The following is a 25,917-nucleotide window of genomic DNA, read 5'->3' as shown; positions in this document are numbered from 1 at the left end:
CTGAAATCTTAATACTGAGTCTTCTGATACAAAAATAGGATATATATAAATCTCCTTATGAATGGTTTTGTTAATTTCTTTTGGCAATATTTTCTAATTATAAGTGTACAAGTCATACATAAATGCTGTTATGCTTATTCCAAAAAATTTCAAGTTTTTAATGCTATTTTAAATGATACTGACTTCAAAATTTTAATCCCTACTTGTTGACAGTGTATATAAATTCAATGATTTTTGTACAAAGACCTTATTATGCAATCTTGATAAACTCACTTATTGGTTGTCATCGTTTTACATTATCATTCTTGACATTTTCTATGTAGACAATCATGTTGTTCACATATGAAGACAGTTTTACTTTTACCTTTCCAATTTAATTACAGAATTACCGGATTCAATGAATTTTAAAATTAGAGATCAATGGTTTAAACACATCCAACTAAACAAAGCATTTAAAATCTATCTGGGTTTCTAGTTTTATTATAAGTATCCCCTTCACCCTTAAATCTAAATATTTCTATACATATAACTCTTTGAGAATTACCTACATCTCCCTTTAACATTATTTTTATGAATTGTATTTCCATAATATAGTTTCGTACCAGGGGAAGTATCTTCTTATGAAGATGATCTGTGGGAGTAACTTCTCTTTGATTTCAGAATCTGAAATAGTTATATTTCTCCTAATTGATCAATTTAACCTTACAGATGCAAAGAATTTTATACCTGATTCCTCAAGATGGCTGTTAAAAATGTGTGAGCTAATGCTAACACTTATAGAGCACTTCATGACCACACTTTCTCTCTTAACTTGCTTGCAGCTCTACCTTACCTGCCTATCCTTTCTTATTTCATATTTCTTATTTCAGCTAATCTTCTAACCATCTCCCTTGTGACTCACCTGGTAAAGAATTCGCCTGCAATGTGGGAGAGCTGGGTTCGATCCCTGGGTTGGGAAGATCCCCTGGAGAGGGGAAAGGTACCCACCCCAGTATTCTGGCCTGGAGAATTCCATGGACTGTATAGTCCATGGGGTCACAAACAGTCGGACACAACTGAGCAACTTTCACACCATATGACAATACATTCTGTATCAGTAAACCATTCAGGCTTACATGACATTCCAGCTTACCAATAAGGGTAGTCCAGATCCACTACCAGAACTTTGTGACTGGTCAATAAGGTCTTTTAATGATTCTCCAACTGGAATAAATGCTTCATCTTGTTCGAGATCACGATTGTAACGGCGTCTGCTTGAGATGCTCTTGCAATAATGTCTTTTATGTTAAAAGAGCAGAAGATAACTACATTAAAATTCTAAACAATAAAATTCTAAGGTAAGAAAAATCTCGAGGTTGTTGACACTATTATCATTCCTTCATCACATGGGTTCATAACCAAATTAGTCTTATCATAGAATAATATATTCTCTGTTAAAATAACATCCAGAAATGGAGTTTCTGAAATAGAGAGCTATATACTACCTTAAAATGAAAATATGTCCATGGTACATTGGCAAGAGAAAAAAACTGATTAAAAAACAGCATGTAAAGTTTCACCCTCACTATAAACAGTTTAAAATTATATGTATCTATACTTGTCTGAAAGGATAAGAAAGGATATATAACAAGTTGTAAATAATAATTATTGCTGGGGATATAAGAATATACACTCTCTGCATTATATATGTTTTTTCATTTGAATTTATCATCATAGTTATACATCATAATGAACGATAAATATACTCCCATTTTTAAAAAGGGTAAAGGAGTTTACAGAAAAGAAGTCAAACAAGTTCATTCTGATATTTTTAAAGGTTTTTGAAAAAAACTTCAAATTATGAAATGTTTCAAACATTTAAACAGTAGAGATTAATTTAATTAGCACCCATGTGTAAACCATTTAAATTTAATAAATATTAAGTTATAATTTTTAAGATATATTTTAAATAAATTAACATTAAAATATTTGAAATTTCCCTGATAATTTCATTTTCTTCTTTTAATCCTAAGAGACAAACACTGTCTTGAAGGTGGCTATAGTCTTCCTATCTATGTATTTATACCTTTACCATAAAAAGTATATACTCACACACAAAATTTTTCCTCTGGATTAAAATTTCTGGATACTAATTTCTATAAATGGCATATGTTGTATTAATATTCTACACCTTGTATAAAAAACTCCTCATGTGTTACGTATTTATCCATGTTGATACATGTTAAAAAAACAGCTCATTTTTACTGATGTTCAGGGCGTCAGGCATTGCTCTGTGACTGACTTCAACTTTATTAAACTCCTAAGAGATAAGTTGTAGTGTTTCCTTTTTACAAAAGAGGTAACCATAGGCCCAGGGCTCATCATATGTTGCAAGTCAGGCAGTTGGCTAATTATTCTCCAATACTGAGGCAAGACCCTTCTGAGTGCTAAAGCCCCATGAATTATGAGGTTTTCAAGTCACATAGCTGGTGGGAAGAGACACTATTCACAGCCTTGTATGAGCACTGATATAGTTTCCTTCGATCTTTTCAGGTGACCTTTCTCAACCTTACGTGGTTTTCTCACTTGAAATCACTGATCAAGATCGGCTGAATGTTCTATGGGAACATTCTGAAGACGTCTTTAGGGTTCTTTCTCTATGAAAACTCTCTCCTTTCCAGCACTCTCTACCTACGAACTATAGCTGCTCCTCTCGCCCCAGACTCTCAGCTGTATCTCCTCGACTCAAGAGTGCCTGTTGGCTCCACGTGAGTTCTTCCTGTGTCCCGCAATCAGAAATTCTTTTCAGGGAGTAAGCTGGGCAGTAACAAGACTCACCTCATTTGTTTCCTGTTGCTCAGGGATCAGTGTCCTTCACGGCCTGACTGGCAGCTCTTAGTACGTGATTAGGGCTTACTGATTACAGGTTTCACTGTAAGATAATCTGCTTAAGCCATTTCACTGGGCTTACAGGAGGCAGAATATTTAGGTCTTTTTTTCTTGGGCCAGATGGATGTTCCCTAAGAATAATCTTCTTATACGTTATCTAGAGGGAACAAGCTTGGCTAGCACAGTTCTGGACGGCTGAGGAACCCAGAGATTAGTATGTAAATATTCACTTTACCTCCTTATTTTCACTATACCATTTACCTCACCCTTAGTAACAGGATACCACGGATGAGAACATTTTTGCTCTTTCCCCGAGACAAAACTTCTAGCCTTTTGTTCATGATCAAAGTCACATGCTCATTCAGAATAAGTACAGAGATCTCAGCATCAGTGGTATCTGACAACCAAAATGGCCCACAAAATTTCTCACCTTCTGGTACACCTGTCCTTGTTTAATTCCCTTCCATAAGGCACTAGGGCTGACCTGGGTGACCAACAGAATATGGATGGCAGAAGAGATGGTGTAACTTCTGAGTCTAGATCACATAAAGCATGCATCTTTCACCTTGGTCTCTGGACCATTCACTCTGCATGGGAAGCCAGGCTTCCTGCTATGAGTAAGCTCATGCAGGCAGCTCTGTAGAGAGGTTCGTATCGGAGGAACTAAGGTCTCCTGTCAACTTGTGAGCCTTGAAAGTGAGCTACCTTGGAAGAGGATCTATCAGCTCCAGTCAAGCCTCCAGGTGAGTACAGCATCTGCTGACAGCTGACTGAATGTCACGAAAGATCCTGAGCCACCCAGTTAAATCACTCCGGAAGTCCTGACCCACAGAAACAGTGAGTGGTAATAACTGCTGTTTCAAGTCACCAAGTTTGGGAGTGATTTCTTAATATAGTATTGCACAACCAATACAGCATCTGACCTTCTAAAAATAGACTTTCAGGCAATCCTCTCAGTTTTCCTGCCACCCTCAACTTAACTTCCAGAGGTAACTAGCACTGCCAACTCTTGAAGTTCTTGGGGGATTTTATAGCACAAATTGGTTGCTGTTTGTCTTTCTCAATTTCTAGCCTGGGATTCAGATATTTTAGGTCTATATTCATCCATAAGCTTCACAGATTCCACAGCCTTTTGCTGTCATCTTGTCTCTCTGTCCTAGTTGAACAAAAAATTTTAAAACTCTTTACTGCTGTTTTAGTGAAAGCAGCAAAAGTAAAAAAGGGTGCTCTATCTCTGCCAGTATAACAGGTAAAAAAGAATACCTCAGTATGATTTTAACTTCTATTTTTCATGAGTATTCTTGAGTCATCTTTTTCTTTTAAGAGCCATATGTATTTCTATTTAAACAAACCATATGTTCATTTTTGGGGGGGCCTAATTACCGAATTGATTTTTTTTCTTTTTGATTTATAGAAGCTCTTTATATTTGAGAAATCAGCTCTTTGTAATATAAGCAGGGGATATTTTTCACTGCTAGACTGTCTTCTGACCATTTATAGTGGTTTCTACTACATGGTAAAGTTTTATTTTTATGTAGTTGACACCATCAATCTTTTCTTTTTTAATTTTAAGGGTTTTCTTCTTTTTTGGCTTGTAAGTTTTGTGTCAGATTCAGATTATTTTAAAAAACTATTCCAAGGTTGTTCTAGTATTTTAATCATTTCACTTTATATGTGTTATATATATATATATATATATATATATGAATTTTATATCTATATGGCTAAATCTGGCTAAACTTTATTTCAGTGTACAGAACTGACTCAACTTCATTATTCTCCATATAGCTATCTACTCCCAAATTCATTTACTGAATAAGCCAACTTTTCCTTAGTAATCTGAAATACCTTAATCACATACTAACTAACTTTACATACTTGGGTCTACTTATAGGTCTAGTAGCCAGTTCCACTGATCTCTCAGTTTATTCATATATCAGTCAGATAATGTTTTATCATGAAGTTTATGCCCTCCTCTCATCACTTTTCACTTCGGACAACTGTCTTCTGAAATCATTGACTAAATGCAAATAACTCTGAATCACCAAATAACTAAAGAAGGGTAATATATAAAGTTGATTTCCTGGGATAGGTTTTAAATATTCAGCCATAAAAAAGTTCAGTACTCTATAAATAAGGAAATCTTAAGTATTCATGAACATAACAAGAAGTACAATGTTGTGTCCAATTAATTGACTGGTAGTAAGGTCCTCTGTTCACTGAAGAAAACTATAACACTGCTAATTAAAGGAAATATAACCAGAGAATACAAATTAATGGTTTCTGAAATACATTCAGTGTCAATGGTTTCTGCCTACTGGCTTTAAGAACAACCGTTTATATCTACTATTCAACAAAATACTTTGCATCAAAATAATTATCTTACTTGTAACAAAAGCAGCTGGAGAAGATGATCATAGCAATTATGCAGACAGCCATAGAAATGAGCAAAGCCAGCCATCGAATGCTGCCATCGAAAAACGGACCTGACAATGGAAATAAACAATAAAAAAGATGTATTATCTTTCTATTACATCTTAAAAGGAAAAAAATAACTTGTAGCGTTGAACTCTAGAAAGCCTGCTTATTGTTAAAATCACAGAAAATAGTTTACTGAGATTTACAATGACTGCACTTTTCTCTGCTAACCTACCTATAACAACAGGGGGCAGTGTAGGTTGTAAATACTGGTTACATAAGTTGGTCCGACAACATTCTATTGTCCGGCGTAGCTGGGCTTTTGGTGAATCCTAAAGGAAGAAAATTAGAAATGATTTGATATATGAGATTGATAAATAACTTTTAAAATATTCATAAAATACAATTTCTAATTCAGTGAGTGAAAAGGACCTGCCAAGTTTATGTGTGAAAAATGATATGGAAAAATTTGAATCTGTGGTGAAATGGTATTGTGAAGACTCTAAAATTTTTTTTCTAAAGAAGAATATATTATGTGGTGTCTGAGAACACTAGTCTATAACTTCATTACAAATAAACAAAAATGTATATATATTTTTAACCCAAAGTTTGGCATTTCTTAAGATATTACTATCTGTTATTAATAAAACAGTAAAGTCATGAGATCTTTTCTTAAAAAAGACGGGGTAAAACATTTCATTACAATGACAAATTAGTAGGGTAAATATGACTCATGGTAGTACCGAGACTTAGATGGATGAGACTAAAGATCTGACTAAAACGTGGAGTGCGTCCTGGGCCAAATAAATTGCACATAATAAAAGGTAGTCAAATAGGCAGAAGATAACAGATGATTTTGCATATAACAACTATGTTGAAACTAATGAACCTGATACAGAAGAAAGTAACTGTATGTGGTGAGGGTAAGGGCAAGATATAGAAACAGTACTTCTGATAATTTTTAGAAACCACTAACCAGATATATGTCCCTAATAAATCAGAAAATGAGCCCAGGAAAAGACTGCAGTCATGGGAACAGATGTCAACAATTATATGTGAAGTTTTATTTAACCAAAAATATAGCATTTGAGAAGTTTTTAACTTGAACACTGACATTTCAGCACTGCCTGGAAGAAGTGATATTCTAGACCAAAACAGCAACAGAAAGGAATTGTCTGTCATTATAAAAATAGCAAGAATATAAGCAGAAATTAACCATGTTAGTCTTAAATATCAGAGGGCCAGAAAGGGGAAACCTCGGCATAATCGGGTATTCCTTTTAAAAAGGTGAATATGACATTCCGTAAGGGAATCTATATGGGATTCGATAAGGGACTTGAGAGTCCCCATAGGAGAAGATGGATCAAGAGTATTTGGAAACCTCCAAAAGCACAAGTTTTACATTTTAACTGAATTTTAAACTTTCTAACAAACTATTACTTTTAAATTATCATAAAAAGAGACAAGGAAGACATGTCAGAAGTTACACAAGTGATTCTGGGGGAAAAAAAATCCCGGATCTAGAGAAAACTTACATGAAGGACGGAATGAAGAGTACATAGTTAAAGATGAATAAAAAGAAGTGTGATGCATCCAAGAATAGTCCCAGCATGCTAAAGTTCAAAGTGAGCTTAGCCTTGCAGGACAGAAAATATAAAGAAAAACCAGCAAAGGGTTTTTAGCAGTGCTAGAAGACAGACTACCAAGCAACAGGTGCAAGTATTGCTGACAAAATAGTAGGTAACGGAGGACAAAGAAAAGAAACATTTCCTTAACTCTCGCTTTGCTTCAGTCTTCTCTATCAGGGAGGATTACAGGTATGAAGAAGGCAGACCAAACACCAGTAAGTGGGACTGGTATCCCAGAAGTATGCAGAGACCCTACAATGCTTCTGTGTTCTGTGTGAATTCCTATCTTCTAAGCTCCAATGCTTTGGCCACTTGATGCAAAGAGCCAACTCACTGGAAAAGACCCTGATACTGGGAAAAACTAAAGGCAGAAGGAAAAGGGGGTGGCGGAGGATGAGATGGTTAGATAGCAAACAACTTAATGGACATGAATTTGAACAAACTCTGGGAGACAGAGGAGGACAGAGGAGCCTGGCATGCTACAGGCCGTGGGGTTGCAAATAGTCAGATATAACTTAGTGACTGAAGACCACAACACAAAGCTAGATGAATTATTATCACAGGAAGACGAGAGCACTGGGAAGAAGGCTGAAAGAGGTACGATTCAAAGATTTTAGAAACGAGGAGTGTCGTAAACTAGATAGCTAAATGTTATATTACTTTTAAAAGGGAAAGAAAGACTTTGCCAACAACAGATTAGAGGCAGCATAGTATTATGAAAACAACAAGGATTCTGCAATCAAATAGCTTAAGTCCTAGCTTTGCCATTTATTCACTTTGTGACCCTGAGCAATGAACTTACTTCTCTCTGGGCTTCAGCTTCCTCTCCTGTAAGATGGAGGATAAAAAATACCTACCTTACAGGATAATTGGGAGAAAATGAGATAAACTGTACCAAGCACTTAACATATTAAATATAAACAGTAAATGTTCAATAAATTAATTCTTCTTCCTCTAGTGAACGTGACACGGATCCCAGTCAAGATTCTAGAATAAGTCAAAAATGCTTGCAATCTCTGGGAAGACTCAATGTGGCTTCGCTGAGAATAAGCAACACGAGACTCATATCTTTCTTACATAGGTTAACTACATATCTGGGTAGGCAAAAGTTAAGCGTGTCTAGATTATGATGTTGGTCGTCACAACCTTTCTGGTTCCTGCACTCCCCACTGCCATGCCCCACCTAAGTCCATTTGTATCTCTGGTTTTATGTGGGCAATAAAAATTCTTGTGGGGGAAGAAACTCACTTGGCATTCATGAAGTAGAGGAGATTCTAACTTACTTGGTGAACCTGAATGGGGGTGGCGGGTTAGGAGGAGTGTTACAGGAGAAAGTAACTGAAACCAAATTATAAGGAATGGCTGTGCAGTTTCTGAGAAATAATTCATCCTATAGGAAGAGACAGAAGAAGCTAGATTTACCCTACAGAGACTGGATGGTGTGAGGGAAAAATCAAGGCCTGGGCAAAGAATGGTTATTATCACTTGAACCTGTTTTGATCCAAACCTGACAGCATGTGAAAGCATTGGGAGGAAAGGCTTAGGTGCCAGCAGAAGAACTGTTCTGCTCAGGTTAGGTGCCAGGTAAATTAACAGTGATATGTAGCAAGATACACAGAAAGTAACCCAAGTGGTGGTCCATATTTTTTGTCTGTGTAACCCCTAAATCACCAACTCAGTGGACAAGAACTTAGGCAAACTCCGGGAGATAGTGAGGAACACGGAGGCCTGGTGTGTTGCAGTCCATGGGGCTGCAAAGTCGGACACAACTTAGCGACTGAACAACCACCCCTCTATATCAATTCTGAAACACAATGTATTCCCTCATATATTTTTAGGTTAACATCTAAAATTTTTCATTATAAATAGGTGCAAGAATGTATTGATAATACCCTACTTATTGCACATTTTAAAATAAAGTTAATAACTCAAATCTATTCAGTAGCATCTAAATAAAATAGCAATTCAATACCCATTATCACTATTTTAAAAAATAAATGGACAAATTGGAAAATTTTATAGTATTCCTTTTTCTCCTTATGCTATTTCCTTTCCACATGTTCCACAGTCATTATGCCTTAATGTAATGTATCACAAGATAGAATTCTCCACCTCAAAAATAAACATATATAAATATAAATTAACCTCTTTTACTTCCTGTGATAGGATGTCTTTAAGTCTTAAAAAATTATTCTGGCTTGATTTATCATCACAAGTATTAGTATAAAATTAATCAAAATTACATGTACATTATAACCTTTACATAAAAAGAAAATTTTATTGGAAAGGTATGAGATAGACAGGACTTAAATAAAACTAGTTCATAAATTCATGGACAATTACTTATTGCTAAAATGAGAAAAGTTTGGCATTTAACTTTATTCCTATTTTTCTCTTTTCCTCTTTTTGGGTGAGTACTAAGATTTTTTGATCACATAAACAAAAGGATGGTAATGGAAGGATTTGTTGTACCATTGTCCCATAATTCTTTGAAGATTTTCCAATCATATGACAAAGATCTATAATAATCCTACTATGAAAAGTTATTTTAAATGAAGCAATTTGGTTGAAAGCAAAAAATGAAAAACTACCAAACATGCAAATATATTTGTTATCCCCATGTTCCCCACACTAAGATTTTGAATTATAACAGCATTTGGGAACTTGAGGATTTACATTTCAGGCCACTAATCAGGAAACTACGAGAAGGTTGATTGTGAAAAGGAAGGAACAGAGAAACTGCTCAAGAAGTTCCGGTCTCAGGCAGATAAATATTAAGCAATAGGATCTATGGAAGTTCAGGGTCTGTAAACCGATTCCCTTAAAACTGTCCATGTGCCTAATGATCCTCATGTACTGTAGCCAGTGTGCACTCAGGGATATGTGTAATTCAGTTGAAAGCCTGCTTTCAACTACATTATCAATATGGTTAAAGCTAGCATTTATTAAGTACTGACTAAAAAAAAAAAAAAAAAAAGTCCTTATTATGTGTCAGTTGTGCTAAACTCTTTGCACATATGCTGTCTCTTACTTGATTCTTACAGAACTCTTTTGCTAATAAGAAAACAAGAGAGTAAAGCTCCTTGCTCAAAGTTCCACAGCTGGTTAAGAGGCGGCACATCCACCTGAACACACTGTCAAGCTTAATAACTAAACTATACTGATATATTCATTTGAGACATGCCTAATTGAGGGGGCCTGTGAGGCACTGATTGTTACTGCCCAGCTCAGTGCTCTAACCATACAGAGGTCTTTCACCAACATTTTTAAGTGATTAAAAAGTATACTGAAATGTGGTTGATAAATAAAACTGGAAGAGACAAAACCAAATCAGCATCTCCTGAATCCTGACAGGTAAGGGCAAAAGATTAATTTTAATACAATGAAATTTAACTTTGACAACTATATGACAACCATGTAACAAAACTTATTCCACTCTCATTTAGCTATCTGTGTCAAGAAACCCACAGCACCAAAGAAGAATGAAAGAGAGATGGCTGAGCAGTAGCATGAATGAAAGATACCGGGATTTCAAATGACAGAAAACTTAGTATCTTATTTAAGAATAAGGTATGACAAACCTCTAACATGAAATTTTGCTTCATTCAGGAGAAGGAGTTACTAACTCTTTGCTTGTTTTTCCTCACCAGACTATAGTCAATTCTGCATATTACACTGAGAAACGGAAGAGTGAGCAACTCTAAAGCTGATCCTGTATAAGGAGTAGTTGAAGTCATTTTGAACAATTCTTTTCATTGGGTAAAAACTATAGTATATGAGGAGTAAAGTAATACAAAAAGACTTCTTCACATAGTGAAGGGCTACCATGTAAAAAAGGGATTCAATTTGTTCTCTATGATCCAAAGAAGTACAATGGAAGAGAGATGTGCAGTCATCTGGAGGAAAAGTTTTCTAAGGATAAGGTCAGGTCATTACTACAAATGAAACAGGTGGGCCTGGGATGTAATGAGCCCCTCATTGCTAGAGGTGAAGCAAATAGAAAACAGGATGCAATGTATGTGACTGTGTGCATTCGTGTATGTGTGTGAAGTTTCTATCAATCCTGACAGTTTCTCACTGATTTGAATAATTTTCTAAAATAGTTGAGGCTTAAATTTGTTAATAAACAGTTCTCTCTGGAGCAGTTTTCAAAAACAGTGGAAGGATCACCTGGGGCAAAATTATTATACAAGATTTTGAAGAGATTAGGCTTATAACCCAAAGCCATCGATATGTTCATAAACTATTGCTAATCCTCTGACTCCTTTGCTGTGCTGTTAAAGTAACTCCACTGATTACAGTTTCGATTTCCTTGCTTGTGATGGGTCTGTTAAGATCTTCTATTTCTTCCTTGTTCAGTTTTGGAAAGTTATACTTTTCTAAGAATTTGTCCATTTCATCCAAGTTGTCCATTTTATTGGCATAGAGCTGCTGGTAGTAGTCTCTTATGATCCTTTGTATTTCAGTGTTGTCTGTTGTGATCTCTCCATTTTCATTTCTAATTTTGTTAATTTGCTTCTTCTCTCTTTGTTTCTTAATGAGTCTTGCTAATGGCTTGTCAATTTTGTTTATTTTTTCAAAAAACCAGCTTTTAGCTTTGTTGATTTTTGCTATGGTCTCTTTAGTTTCTTTTGCATTTATTTCTGCCCTGATTTTTAAGATTTCTTTCCTTCTGCTAACCCTGGGGTTCTTCATTTCTTCCTTCTCTAATTGCTTTAGGTGTAGAGTTAGGTTATTTATTTGGTTTTTTTCTTGTTTCTTGATGTAAGCCTGTAATGCTATGAACCTTCCCCTTAGCACTGCTTTTACAGTGTCCCATAGGTTTTGGGTTGTTGTGTTTTCATTTTCATTCATTTCTATACATATTTTGATTTCTTTTTTGATTTCTTCTATGATTTGTTGGTTATTCAGAAGCGTGTTATTTAGCCTCCATATGTTTGAATTTTTAACAATTTTTTTCCTGTAATTGAGATCTAATCTTACTGCACTGTGGTCAGAAGAGATGACTGGAATGATTTCAATTTTTTTGAATTTTCCAAGACCAGATTTATGGCCCAGGATGTGATCTATTCTGGAGAAGGTTCCGTGTGCACTTGAGAAAAAGGTGAAGTTGATTGTTTTGGGGTGAAATGTCCTATAGATATCAATTAGGTCTAGCTGGTCCATTGTGTCATTTAAGGTTTGTGTTTCCTTGTTAATTTTCTGTTTAGTTGATCTATCCATTGTTGTGAGTGGGGTATTAAAGTCTCCCACTATTATTGTGTTACTATTAATTTCCTCTTTCATACTCGTTAGTGTTTGCCGTATATATTGCGGTGCTCCTATGTTGGGTGCATATATATTTATAATTGTTATATCTTCTTCTTGGATTGATCCTTTGATCATTATGTAGTGTCCTTCTTTTCACATCCTTTATTTGAAAGTCTATTTTATCTGATATGAGTATTGGGACTCCTGCTTTCTTTTGGTCTCCGTTTGCATGAAATATTTTTTTCCCAGCCCTTCACTTTTAGTCTGTATGTGTCCTTTGTTTTGAGGTGGGTCTCTTGTAGACAGCATATATAGGGGTCTTGTTTTTGTATCCATTCAGCCAATCTTTGTCGTTTGGTTGGGGCATTCAACCCATTTACATTTAGGGTAATTATTGGTAGGTGTGGTCCCGTTGCCATTTACTTTGTTGTTTTGGGTTCACGTTTATACAACCTTTCTACATTTCCTGTCTAGAGAAGATCCGTTAGCATTTGTTGAAGAGCTGGTTTGGTGGTGCTGAATTCTCTCAGCTTTTGCTTATCTGTAAAGCTTTTGAATTCTCCTTCATATCTGAATGAGATCCTTGCTGGATACAGTAATCTAGGTTGTAGGTTATTCTCTTTCATTACTTTCAGTACGTCCTGCCATTCCCTTCTGGCCTGGAGGGTTTCTATTGATAGATCAGCTGTTATCCTTATGGGAATCCCTTTGTGTGTTATTTGTTGTTTTTCCCTTGCTGCTTTTAATATTTGTTCTTTGTGTTTGATCTTTGTTAATTTGATTAATATGTGTCTTGGGGTGTTTCGCCTTGGGTTTATCCTGTTTGGGACTCTCTGGGTTTCTTGGACTTGGGTTTGCTGGGTTTCTCTTCCAGCAAACAAAAGCCCAGGACCAGATGACTTCACAGCTGAATTCTACCAAAAATCTAGAGAAGAGCTAATACCTATCTTACTCAAACTCTTCCAGAAAATTGCAGAAGAAGGTAAGCTTCCAAACTCATTCTATGAGGCCACCATCACCCTAATTCCAAAACCAGACAAAGATGCCACAAAAAAAGAAAACTACAGGCCAATATCACTGATGAACATAGATGCAAAAATCCTTAACAAAATTCTAGCAAACAGAATCCAACAACATATTAAAAAAATCATACACCATGACCAAGTGGGCTTTATCCCAGGAATGCAAGGATTCTTTAATATCCGCAAATCAATCAATGTAATACACCACATTAACAAATTGAAAGATAAAAACCATATGATTATCTCAATAGATGCAGAGAAAGCCTCTGACAAAATTCAACACTCATTTATGATTAAAACTCTCCAAAAAGCAGGAATAGAAGGAACATACCTCAACATAATAAAAGCTATATATGACAAACCCACAGCAAGCATCACCCTCAATGGTGAAAAATTGAAAGCATTTCCCCTGAAATCAGGAACAAGACAAGGGTGCCCACTCTCACCACTACTATTCAACATAGTGTTGGAAGTTTTGGCCACAGCCATCAGAGCAGAAAAAGAAATAGAAGGAATCCAGATAGGAAAAGAAGAAGTGAAACTCTCGCTGTTTGCAGATGACATGATCCTCTACATAGAAAACCCTAAAGACTCTACCAGAAAATTACTAGAGCTAATCAATGAATATAGTAAAGTTGCAGGATATAAAATTAACACACAGAAATCCCTTGCATTCCTATATACTAACAATGAAAAAACAGACAGAGAAATTAAGGAAACAATACCATTCACCATTGCAACAAAAAGAATAAAATACTTAGGAGTATATCTACCTAAAGAAACAAAAGACCTATACATAGAAAACTATAAAACACTGATGAAAGAAATCAAAGAGGACACAAACAGATGGAGAAACATACCGTGTTCATGGATTGGAAGAATCAATATTGTCAAAATGGCTATTCTACCCAAAGCAATCTATAGATTCAATGCAATCCCTATCAAGCTACCAAAGGTATTTTTCACAGAACTAGACCAAAGAATATCACAATTTGTATGGAAATACAAAAAACCTCGAATAGCCAAAGTAATCTTGAGAAAGAAGAATGGAACTGGAGGAATCAACCTGCCTGACTTCAGACTCTACTACAAAGCCACAGTCATCAAGACAGTATGGTACTGGCACAAAGACAGAAATATAGATCAATGGAACAGAATAGAAAGCCCAGAGATAAATCCACGAACCTATGGACACCTTATCTTTGACAAAGGAGGCAAGGATATACAATGGAAAAAAGACAACCTCTTTAACAAGTGGTGCTGGGAAAACTGGTCAACCACTTGTGGAAGAATGAAACTAGAACACTTTCTAACACCATACACAAAAATAAACTCAAAATGGATTAAAGATCTAAATGTAAGACCAGAAACTATAAAACTCCTAGAGGAAAACATAGGCAAAACACTCTCCGACATAAATCACAGCAAGATCCTCTATGACCCACCTCCCAGAATATTGGAAATAAAAGCAAAACTAAACAAATGGGACCTAATGAAACTTAAAAGCTTTTGCACAACAAAGGAAACTATAAGTAAGGTGAAAAGACAGCCCTCAGATTGGGAGAAAATAATAGCAAATGAAGAAACAGACAAAGGATTAATCTCAAAAATATACAAGCAACTCCTGCAGCTCAATTCCAGAAAAATAAATGACCCAATCAAAAAATGGGCCAAAGAACTAAACAGACATTTCTCCAAAGAAGACATACAGATGGCTAACAAACACATGAAAAGATGCTCAACATCACTCATTATTAGAGAAATGCAAATCAAAACCACAATGAGGTACCATTACACGCCAGTCAGGATGGCTGCTATCCAAAAGTCTACAAGCAATAAATGCTGGAGAGGGTGTGGAGAAAAGGGAACCCTCTTACACTGTTGGTGGGAATGCAAACTAGTACAGCCGCTATGGAAAACAGTGTGGAGATTTCTTAAAAAACTGGAAATAGAACTGCCATATGACCCAGCAATCCCACTTCTGGGCATACACACTGAGGAAACCAGATCTGAAAGAGACACGTGCACCCCAATGTTCATCGCAGCACTGTTTATAATAGCCAGGACATGGAAGCAACCTAGATGCCCATCAGCAGATGAATGGATAAGGAAGCTGTGGTACATATACACCATGGAATATTACTCAGCCATTAAAAAGAATTCATTTGAACCAGTCCTAATGAGATGGATGAAACTGGAGCCCCTTATACAGAGTGAAGTAAGCCAGAAAGATAAAGAACATTATCGCATACTAACACATATATATGGAATTTAGAAAGATGGTAACGATAACCCTATATGCAAAACAGAAAAAGAGACACAGAAATACAGAACAGACTTTTGAACTCTGTGGGAGAATGTGAGGGTGGGATATTTCAAAAGAACAGCATGTATACTATCTATGGTGAAACAGATCACCAGCCCAGGTGGGATGCATGAGACAAGTGCTTGGACCTGGTGCACTGGGAGGACCCAGGGGAATCGGGTGGAGAGGGAGGTGGGAGGGGGGATCGGGATGGGAAATACGTGTAACTCTATGGCTGATTCATATCAATGTATGACAAAACCCACTGAAATGTTGTGAAGTAATTAGCCTCCAACAAATAAATAAATAAATAAATAAATAAATAAATAAATAAATAAAAAAGTAACTCCACTGAGATCTCCTTACAAGGGCTTAACATTTCTAAGTTGTCTCGGAGAGTAATAAAGGTTATTACTCGTCACTTTAAAGTCTTTCTAGTCCATTTTATAATGTACAAATAAGTGTGACAGCATTATTTTTTTACAGGCTTAACAATTTTAAAACAGATGATTTACAACTTTTTTTAAAAGTAAAATAATCTGTAATTTCAATTGACACAATCATATAACCTGAAGTAAGAGCTAAGCTTCCTCCCATGTATTTGTTCCCAGAACATACAGCAATATGCCGACCAGGCACACTTCTCCTTGGGGAGTCAGTGCTTTTCCTGTGGCCCCTCCCTTCTTAATTTCATAGGCCTCAAATTAGATCTTACCTTGCACTGAAAATCAGATCCTTCATATTTCATACACCCTGAAGCTAATGTGGTTTCTCCCTGGTCATCTTCTTCTATGATGGCAAAGCAATGCCCATTAGTTCTAAAAGAAAAAAGGCCAAAAAGACAAAAGATCAACTTTAGATCGGAAGGTACTAATTAAATTTCAGTTTGAATGTGACCAGTTAATGATGGCTTTTAGTGCTGAATAAGAATTACATTCAGTGTGATTTACTGGCAAATCCACATGCATTTTTTTAAGGCAAATAAAAGTTGTCATATTTGAACTAAAATCTAGAGGTTGAATAAAAATCTAGTGTCAGGCAGTAAAGGATTTCTTTTAAACAAGTCCCCCAAATATGAAATACTATTTAACTTTTCTTTGCTAATCACAGTCATGTGATCACAGAAGAACTATTTATAAAACTTTATAAAGTAGATAATCTTTAATGCTTAAAAATATACTTAAAAATAACTTTGTCTCTTTTCATCCATAAGATTTTCTGTATTCCCACACTATACACAATATTATGAATAAAAAAAACTTCTGTGTGAACCATAAAAATAGATTTAATGACAAAGAAAAGTATATTTGGGAAGATCTGACTAACAATGATCCTAAGAGGCATTTTTTATTTAATGAAAATATTTAAGGAAAAAAGGAGAACTTCTGAATAGCTGAATTTTCAAGAAATGCATATAAATATATTTGTATTAAATAAACTGTTATTTTAGTATTAGTATGCCAGAATTTTCTCCTAATATATTCAAGCTTTAATGAGTAGAAGAAATAGCTAAAAGATTCTTTGTGTGTCCCTCCTTACTATTCATATCGATAAGTGTATTGTTACAGTTAAAAGAATCTCGCAGAATTTTTCATTTTCTGAAATGAGAAAATATTAAGTGCGACAGGATGAAATTCTGTTAGAACTGATCACTAAGTTTTACTCTGGGTTACCCAAAGTGAAAGTGAAGTCGCTCAGTCGTGTCCGACTATTTGCGACCCCATGGACTGAAGCCCACCAGACTCCTACGTCCATGGAGATTTTCCAGGCAAGAACCCCTTGAGTGGGTTGCCATTTCCTTCTCCAAGCCTCTAACAAATAGCTCACATGGACCAAGTATGAACTACAGACAAGAAGTCACCTGGTAATATAATAGGGAACACCCTCCTAACACAGATCAACCAGTCTGTCACAGTAAGTAAAGTCAACCACTACCAGAACAAACAACAAATCTAAGATATGGTGAATTATCATACAATTTCCAATATTTTGTACGTATACTTCTTGGCTATATATCTGTTCACATTCAAAGAGCATAAAAGTATGAGGAAAGTACAAAACAAGTTATATTGTATCTTAATAACAGGGAGGTAACTGACTGACTGAGTCCTTCAGGGATTTTTTTTTTTTTTTTTGACTAGTAAGACAATTAATTCTTCACTGTCCCCTAAGAATATGGGACAGAATTACATGATCATATATAAATATTAAACAGTTAACATAAAATTAAGTAGGAAAATTAAAGTGGTTATATAAAGCAGATTTAGACTGGGGGTTCACTTATAAGAAAATAAAATTATTTAACTATCACAATGTCATTCTTGGAGACCTGTAAAATATTTCAACCAATTCAGAATTACAAGGTTTATGTGAATTTTCAAGGTTTCTTTTTAATAATCTCTAAGTTGTCTACAATGAGCATCAAGGACTTTCTGATAAAAAGATCACTAAACAAACCGAAAATGACAGATGAATACCAGATTCCTTTTATCTCTTTTAAAAGCTATATTACAATGTTACTCTAAGAAAATAACCATCAATCATTTAATAAGTGTTCCTATATAAAGAACAAGAAGCTTTTGGCTCTTTGGAGAGATACCATATAAAGTTAGAGAAAAAAATTTAGACAAAGTAAACGGTTCTTAAAATAATAGCACTAAATGCAAACCTATTCTCATAACTTTAAGAAAAAGCATAAAATACTTACATGCATGTGTTATTAATAGCATCATCTGGGCAGTGTCCTGAGCAATAGCACTTTAAAAAAGGCAAGGTATCCTCTGGTGCTAAGGTTACTCCATTTTCTGACTTTTTCTGATCGGAGTCTGATTTCATCCCAGTACCATGGAGCATACTGTCTAGACTCTGCCCTGTATTCAAACGTGAAATTGTAAATGAACCATTTCTGAAAATCTAATTCTTTTATTCCAATTTTTTAGTGAGAAGTTTCTATGCTTTCTTGTTGCATTAACTGTAGTTGTATGCTTTTAATTAAAAATAAACTTTATTTATATTAACAGCCTAGAATGCACAGAAAAACTATCCCAGCTCTCATGGAATACATGGAGATGACTATGTCACAATTTTTGCACTAGTGAAAGACAAGAGTGGCACAAGGTAGAAAATGGTCACAACTTATAAGAAAGGTACAAATTGGAAAGCAGTTTCAGAAGAGTGAGATTATTTCCAATCATTAAAAAATTGACAAATTATGGTTCCTTTTAAAGACACTTTGGTTCAAAACTTGTGACTAGCTTAAAAAAACTAAGTCCTTTATTTGCATGTACCTCTATGTGAAAGTGAAGTTACTAAGCATTTTGCCCTGGATTTTAATTGGTTAAGTAAGGGAATTGTGAGAGCTTGGGGACTAATCATATTATCTGGTGCCTTTTATTCTCAAGGTCACTGGTTCAAATCCAGACTGTGCTGCCAGAAACTGAAGGTTACCTGTAGGGCAGTAGTTACAGCATGGAAACAGAACTGTGTTCTTGCATTAGAGTATCGTAGCCTCACATGACACTTACTGTCATATTTGGTACTGATTCTTTCAGACTGAAAGCAGAACAGAACTAAAGCAGCGTTTTAGTAATTCCTCCCTCTGAATCAGTGAAATCAGCTAGGCTACTCCTTGCGGGGGTAGATCTCCAGAGAATAAAATGTAGAGCCAAACAGGTATAAAATATTAAGAGAATTATGTATGTATCTCATTATAAATGTTAAATAAGTGATTCAAGGCATAATGTGAACTTGACTTAAAATTTAGTTATTCTGGTGAGAACTACTGAAAAAAGAAAAAATAATGTACATACCCATGGATAACCAGAAAAGAATGTGCTGCTAAATAAATTTTAGTGATTCCATGCGTTCAATTTTAATAATCCTCACTTAATCCTTTAAACTGCTACAAAACGTAGACTTCATTTATGTTAACATCAACAGAAAAAAAAGGGTGTTTGTGGGGGGGTGGGGGCAGTTTCAAGAATGGAAGAGATCTACTGGGCAAGAAACGAGGAGACCTGGAGTCTGGTCTACTACGCCCCTGCACCATTTATTGAGCTGGGTGATTACAGACAACCCATGTCACGTCAAGCCTCGTTTACTCAGTGAGACCACAGGACTGGACCGCATCTGAGGTCTCTCAGCCAGCTTTAAAATCCCATTACAGTTACAGAAGGAAGCATCAATTTAACTATGGAGACCAAATGGCAAATAATATGTGCACATAGCTGGTTTTTCAAAAATCTAGTGATACACAGAAAAAGCAGTATAGTATGGCAGAAATAACACTGAAATAACAGTGAGAAGTCAAGGGTTCAAGTCTTGAATATCTCAACTGATAAGTTACTCTCTCAACTTCAGGCTTTTATCTATAAAAAATGATGATAATAATTTCCAAGTAAGAGATTATATATAGATCAAATGAATGCATAATAAAGGGTTTAAATGTAAAAGTGTATAAATGAAGATAGTACTAAGAACAAAAAAATTATACTAAAAGATCACCAATACCTGGAAAATTCAAAGTTACATGATGGTTAACACACATAACTTCCTAGAACACTGAATTTAAGAGCTAAAAATACTTTAATTGCAATAATTTGCATCTGGGGTTTATATTATCTCAAATATTTAATTAACATAACACTAACTAATTAGAGGCCAACTATGTGCAGGCAAGTTACTGAATGCTGGAAACTGATCTGGTTCTTGAGAAACTTGGAAGAAGGCAAAGATGTATGTGTGTGGAGGGGATAAGCACATAAATACAATTCAGAGAGCCATATAATACAAAGGTGCTATGTAAACAAAGGAAGGAGCTAGTAACACAAACTCATTCTAGGGTGTCAAAAGCAAAGAAACCTGAGCTACACCTTCAAGTTGTAAAATTTCACCAAGTACAGGTGCAGATACAAAGAAAACAGTCTCTCCACACTCTCCCTAGGTTTAAATAAACTTTGTTGATGGTTTCTAGATTTATCCCTTCAGCCTTGACTTAAGTATCTCAAAACAAACTCATCTAAAATGGAATGCTTCACTTTTCTCCTCAAACCTGGTCCTCCCCAGGCTCAACCTCCAAAATGTATCTCACTTTTTCTCATTTTGGTCCAATTCCACTGCCATTTCCTGGGCGCATCATGTCACTTCCAAAATAAAAGAATCTTGACATTGATCTCCCGACCTCTGTTTTTGCCCCCTCCAGTCGGTTTCCTACATAGCAGCCAGAGTTATCCCATAAACCTAAATCTGATCTCATCACTCATCTGCTTAAAACGGTTGAATGGCTTCATATACACTCAGAATAAACTTCAACCTCCTTCACCATGCCTACTGACACCCCACAGGATTTGGACCCTGCGGACGTCTCCATCATCAACTCACAGCACTTCCCCTCTTATCATGCCCAGACAAAAAGACCTGTGTCAGTTCCTAGAACATGCCAATTTCTTTCTACCCACAAGTCCTGTGTTTACAAAGCATAAAATTATAAGTTGGGGGTGGGCTGAAGCTACAGGTTATGCATGTAACACCACTCTAGCGATCTGTAGTAATCTCTAAGAAATAATTTTTGCACACTGTTTTTAGTTCTTTTCATTAAGAGCAAATATTTTAATCTTATTATTTGAAGGCAAATAATAGTTATCAAAGACTAACCTTCTTTGAAAGGAAATGTAACAAATTTTGCTTTTTGTCAGAGAAATACAGTGCTAAGACTTTTCATTTAAATTTGTTAACTAAAACCCAATTTATTCCGTCTAATAAAAGTTTATTGGGACTTCCATGGCAGTCTAGTGGTTAAGACTCCAACCTTTCACTACAGGGGAAGCAGGTTTGATCCCTGGTTGGGGAACTAAGGTATCACATGCCACATGGCACAGTCAAAAAAAAAAAAAAGCTTATTATGTAACAACTGAAAATGGGGAATGAGAATTTTGTATCATACTGTGGAGATTAAAAAAATTTAATACCAAATACTAATTACCTAGGAGTAAGGTAGGAAATGCTACACTAATGTTACTATTAATTTAACTCATCTTAAAACTATGACAGCTTTGATTGGTACTGATCAACAAGGTATGTAATAACAGAATTAAAATAAAGATGTTTTATCAAATAATGTAATGTTTCACACAAAAAAGCAGGTTTTGCAAAAGCACTCTCGTATTCAAGCATGGAAAAATAAGGGTACTAAACCTAAGACAAAATACAAAAGAAGCTAAGATTTCATTATTACATTCATTCTTTAAAATGAAAATTTAAAGATTTATGCTGTTAATCATAATTCTTTTCAGCAGATATTGGCATTGTGAACAAAACATTATGAAAAAAAATCTTTAAAGACATAAACTTAAGAGAACAAAGATTTTTAGTAAGTTCTATAAAACCGTTTTGTCAAACAGCACCTCTCTTCAGTTGAAAATACTGTCCTAATTAAAGCATACAGGAAAAAGCTCATGTGTAAATATATAGCCCATTTGATCCTAAGAATCATCACAATAACTTCCTATTTGGGAGTTCTAGGCTGTAAATGCACAGTGTAGAATTACAATACTGGTCATAAATAAAACTTCTGAGTACTCAATTTTAATATTTGGCACATAGACATTATATGTATGTTTTCAAACTCTTTTAACAACAACGCTTTTTTTTTAAAAAAAACTGTTTATTCCTTATTGTAACTTAAAGGAGAGGAATTTTAAAACTAAGTCCTGAGTATCTATAATCCTATGTGTCAGGCACTAGGTCAGCTACTTTACTTTATATTTTACCTCATTTAATCCTCCTAAAACCTGATGTTGCATATCATAATGCCTATGTTACAAATAACAGAATAGGTTCAAGGAGGCTGAGATTTTATAGAGACTTGGAAATGTTTTTGCCTTAGTAAAGTTCAAAAATTACTTAGTGTCTATCCTGTGCCTCTACACTTAAAAGCTATTAGAACAGTCCTAATAATGAGTGTTTTTTTATATATAGAAATAAATGACTAAAAAAAGAGGTAAGATTGCTTAAATGAATTTACCTTGAACATGAGAAATGACGAACAGATAGGCTCCCAATAACCTGATGTAAATGTATAGCTGAGTCATTGTTCAATTTTAACGTTTCCTGTACAGTGTTACCTTTAAAAACGGGTCTTGTATGGTCACTAATTTAAAACACTTTTATTCAATCAGATTTTCTTGTAAAAAGTCTCAATCACTTAACAATGATTCCAACTTCCACTGCTTTCTTCCTGACTCCTGAAAAATAAAAATATTAAAAAGGAAATGAATATAACTGAATTCTAAAAGGTTTCTAACAAACTAAGAGAGGAAAACAAATACCCAAACATATCCTTAAACAATAGAGTACATTTTCAAAGATTAAAGCTATCTTTGTTTAAATTAAAAAAAAAAAAGGCACCATAATTCAAAAGCTTAAATAATTTAGTAATAGGTTGCCACTTCTGACCCTAAATTAACCTTATGTAAAAAAAGATAAGAACACTAATAATCTCAATAGTCTTTTCTGGTTGCTCTAAATAAAACACTTTTAACACCATTAAGAAAATTTCTAAATATAATAAGAATAAAGCAAGAAGAGCTGAATTTAAAACACTAAAGAATTAATAATCTTTCAATCTTAGTAGATATGATAAAACACTGAGTCTTCTAATAATTTATTCTATAGATAGAAGAGAAAGTCCATCTAGAAAAACATTTAAATATGCAGTGTGCTTCATCATTAAAGGAAAAACAATAGAAATATATTTTAAATAAAATTATTTCCATAAATATTACAAATCTGACTTCATTAGGAGAAAACTGAGCTTTTAATATGGATGACATGAAACATAACCTCTCCAATTAAGGTTTTACAATTATCAAATTGTTAACAGAAAAAAAGGTTACTGTGTATAAAAATGAATATGATTCTGTTTCTCCCTCATTCTACTGGTCCAGGCAACTGATTTTACTGACTTAAACCTGAACTATACCTAAGTGAAAATGGTTTGTAAAATAATTACCGTGGCATGAACTCTACCATAAATAAATCAAGATTTCTATTTTAACTAACAATTTTTCACTCTAACTAGCTCTCCAAAGGCACTTTGAGAATTGAGGAAATAAGGTTTAGAGTGAGATGTCATTTATATTTTGCATTTTATATATATGGTTTATTCTAAAATCTCTGCAATTTCTCACCTCTCTATGACATTAAACTGCTTTTCATCAACACAATGCTGAGAAAGTAGGATGTAAAGTCTAAAAGTATTACAGAATAACATCTCTAATATGACTTTAACAGTATTTTTAAGAAAACTCATTTCTTCAAACTATGGGATTGTGATTCTAGGGATACCTCTTCTATGATTCAAATTCAAAGGAATTTTCCAGTATATTTCCAACCCTGATCTCTCTCCTTATTTCTATATGTTTATTAACTACTCTGCTAAGATTGCATTCCATCTGCCCAAATCAAACTCATTAACTTTCCTTCCCACTCCTCTGGACTTGCCTTCTCTTCCTCCTCCATCTGCTGTCACAGAGGACGGTGGTACCATCTCTCCAGTCACCCACGCCAAAACCCTGGCATCATTCCTGCCTCTCTTCTTAATAGCTCTCACTCTCTCCCGATACCTTCACACACTCATTTACTACTCACTTATTCACCAACAGTGTTTTCTGAATATGTATTATACATTAATGCAACAGGCTACAAATAAAAATATGACAGATTCTGCTTCAAGGACTTCATAGTCTTGGGCAGAAAACTGACTGATATGACATTCCATCTTTCAGTGTCACTGCTTCCTCATCAATTTAAGTGAATATGTGGTCTTGCCTCATTAGAGGTACAGGCAAGTCTTTCTGCAGTCAATGAGACCCTAGGCATCTGTACACTTACAGTCCCTTTCAAAGGAAAGGGATCATGTGTGATTCCTTCTTCACAAACATCTGCAACTCTACCACTCTTGGCCCAAGTTTAAATCTTGGATCTGCCTTAAAGAAGTAACCTCACCTCTCTGGATGAGTTTCCTCATCTGTAAAAGTGGAATTATATTAACACAATTATTCTGAGAACTAAATGAGGTAATACCTAACATATATTCACCTCTATGTAGCAGACTATTATGAATGCTTTGAATATATTAATTTACAGAACCATTACAACCATCTTACAAGGTAGGCTTATTATTTTAAATAATAATTTTATAGATGAGGACACTAAGGCAAGTGGAGTTTAAGGAATTTATCAAACATTACACAGTTGGTAAGAGGTAGGGCCATAATTCTAATCAACAAGATCTAATTTGGGAGTCCATGTGTTAAATGCTACCCTAAGTTGCCGTGCTAGATATTTTATGTACATTACTTTATAAAGTATTTAGAAAAGCCTGCTACAGAGTAGGTGCTTAAAAAAAGTTTCTTCTTCTCCAACATGTTTATAGCATACATGCAAACCTTGTACAGGAAGTAGCGGGTGCTACCATGACATTCCCAGCTGCAACATATTTTTATAGACTAAAAACTCTCCAACAACTTGTATGGAGAACAGCTTTAGCTAAGAGAGGGCTAAGGGTAAAACGGCTTCAAGAGCTTCATTGTAATCTAACAAAGAAAGCCCCTAATCTTTAAAAGAAAAATGTTAGGTGTTAGCTGACTACAAGCTCAAAAAGCATCAGTGCTTAAGACCAACTGCTAAGAACGAAGACAATCTAATCAAGCACTGATAGAAGAACACTGCCATAGTCAAAGGAGTAACCATAAGAACACTGCCATAGTCAAAGGAGTAACCATCTTACTTTATTCCACCTGGTCAGGACTCTTTAGAAAATAACAAGAATGCAAAGGATAGAGAAATGACTACACGAGATACAAGTGAAAGGACCAAGGATCTTTGCTCACAGAATATCAAAGGAATAAACTGTGAATGCACCTCTGTCAAGGACATGACAGAAATGATGGAAACAAGACTAGACCAATTAAATGATTCAACAGATTCCTTCCAACTCTTAAGTTCTGAGTGAACAGTGTTCCTGCCAATGAATATTAATTTACTTCCCAAATATTTATTAAGTGCCTATTATATACACAATTCTGTATATAATAGTAATATAGTGACAAGAGCAAAACAGACTGAACCTTAATGGAGTTCACAATCAATAAGACAATTAAAACATCAAACAAGACAATACAAATGATACATAATCACAATTTGAGGGAAGTGCAAAGAAAGAAAAGTGTCAGGTCCTATAGGACAGACAGGTCAAGGGAAGCAATGTTGAAAAGTGACATTTCAGGTGTAATCTGATGAATAAAAGAATTACTTACTCAGGTAAAGAAACAAGGCTGGAGAGGGGGATTGGAGGCACCAGAACAGACTGCACAAAGATTATGAGGCCAAGAAGAGCAAAGAAGAACAATGTTTCTGAAATGTTGAG

General features: G+C 35.0%; 1 protein-coding gene across 1 annotated transcript in view; it reads right to left on the bottom strand.

The window, feature by feature from the left end:
* BMPR1A (bone morphogenetic protein receptor type 1A) overlaps positions 1 to 25,917 on the bottom strand; it is a 145,511-nt gene that overhangs the window by 13,954 nt on the left and 105,640 nt on the right. Inside the window, exons 3-8 of the mRNA XM_061161964.1 lie at positions 22,513 to 22,732; positions 18,199 to 18,361; positions 16,207 to 16,309; positions 5,522 to 5,618; positions 5,255 to 5,354; positions 1,133 to 1,277 (exon numbers count right to left, since the gene is read on the bottom strand). Coding sequence (XP_061017947.1) covers positions 1,133 to 1,277; positions 5,255 to 5,354; positions 5,522 to 5,618; positions 16,207 to 16,309; positions 18,199 to 18,361; positions 22,513 to 22,579 — 675 coding nt within the window. The 5' untranslated portion in view covers positions 22,580 to 22,732. The remainder of the gene's footprint in view (positions 1 to 1,132; positions 1,278 to 5,254; positions 5,355 to 5,521; positions 5,619 to 16,206; positions 16,310 to 18,198; positions 18,362 to 22,512; positions 22,733 to 25,917) is intronic.

Source organism: Dama dama, chromosome 15, assembly GCF_033118175.1.
Source record: "Dama dama isolate Ldn47 chromosome 15, ASM3311817v1, whole genome shotgun sequence".
In the NCBI taxonomy this organism is placed as follows: domain Eukaryota; kingdom Metazoa; phylum Chordata; class Mammalia; order Artiodactyla; family Cervidae; genus Dama; species Dama dama.
Note: the sequence above shows the minus strand (reverse complement) of the source record. Positions and strands in the feature narration are given on the sequence as shown.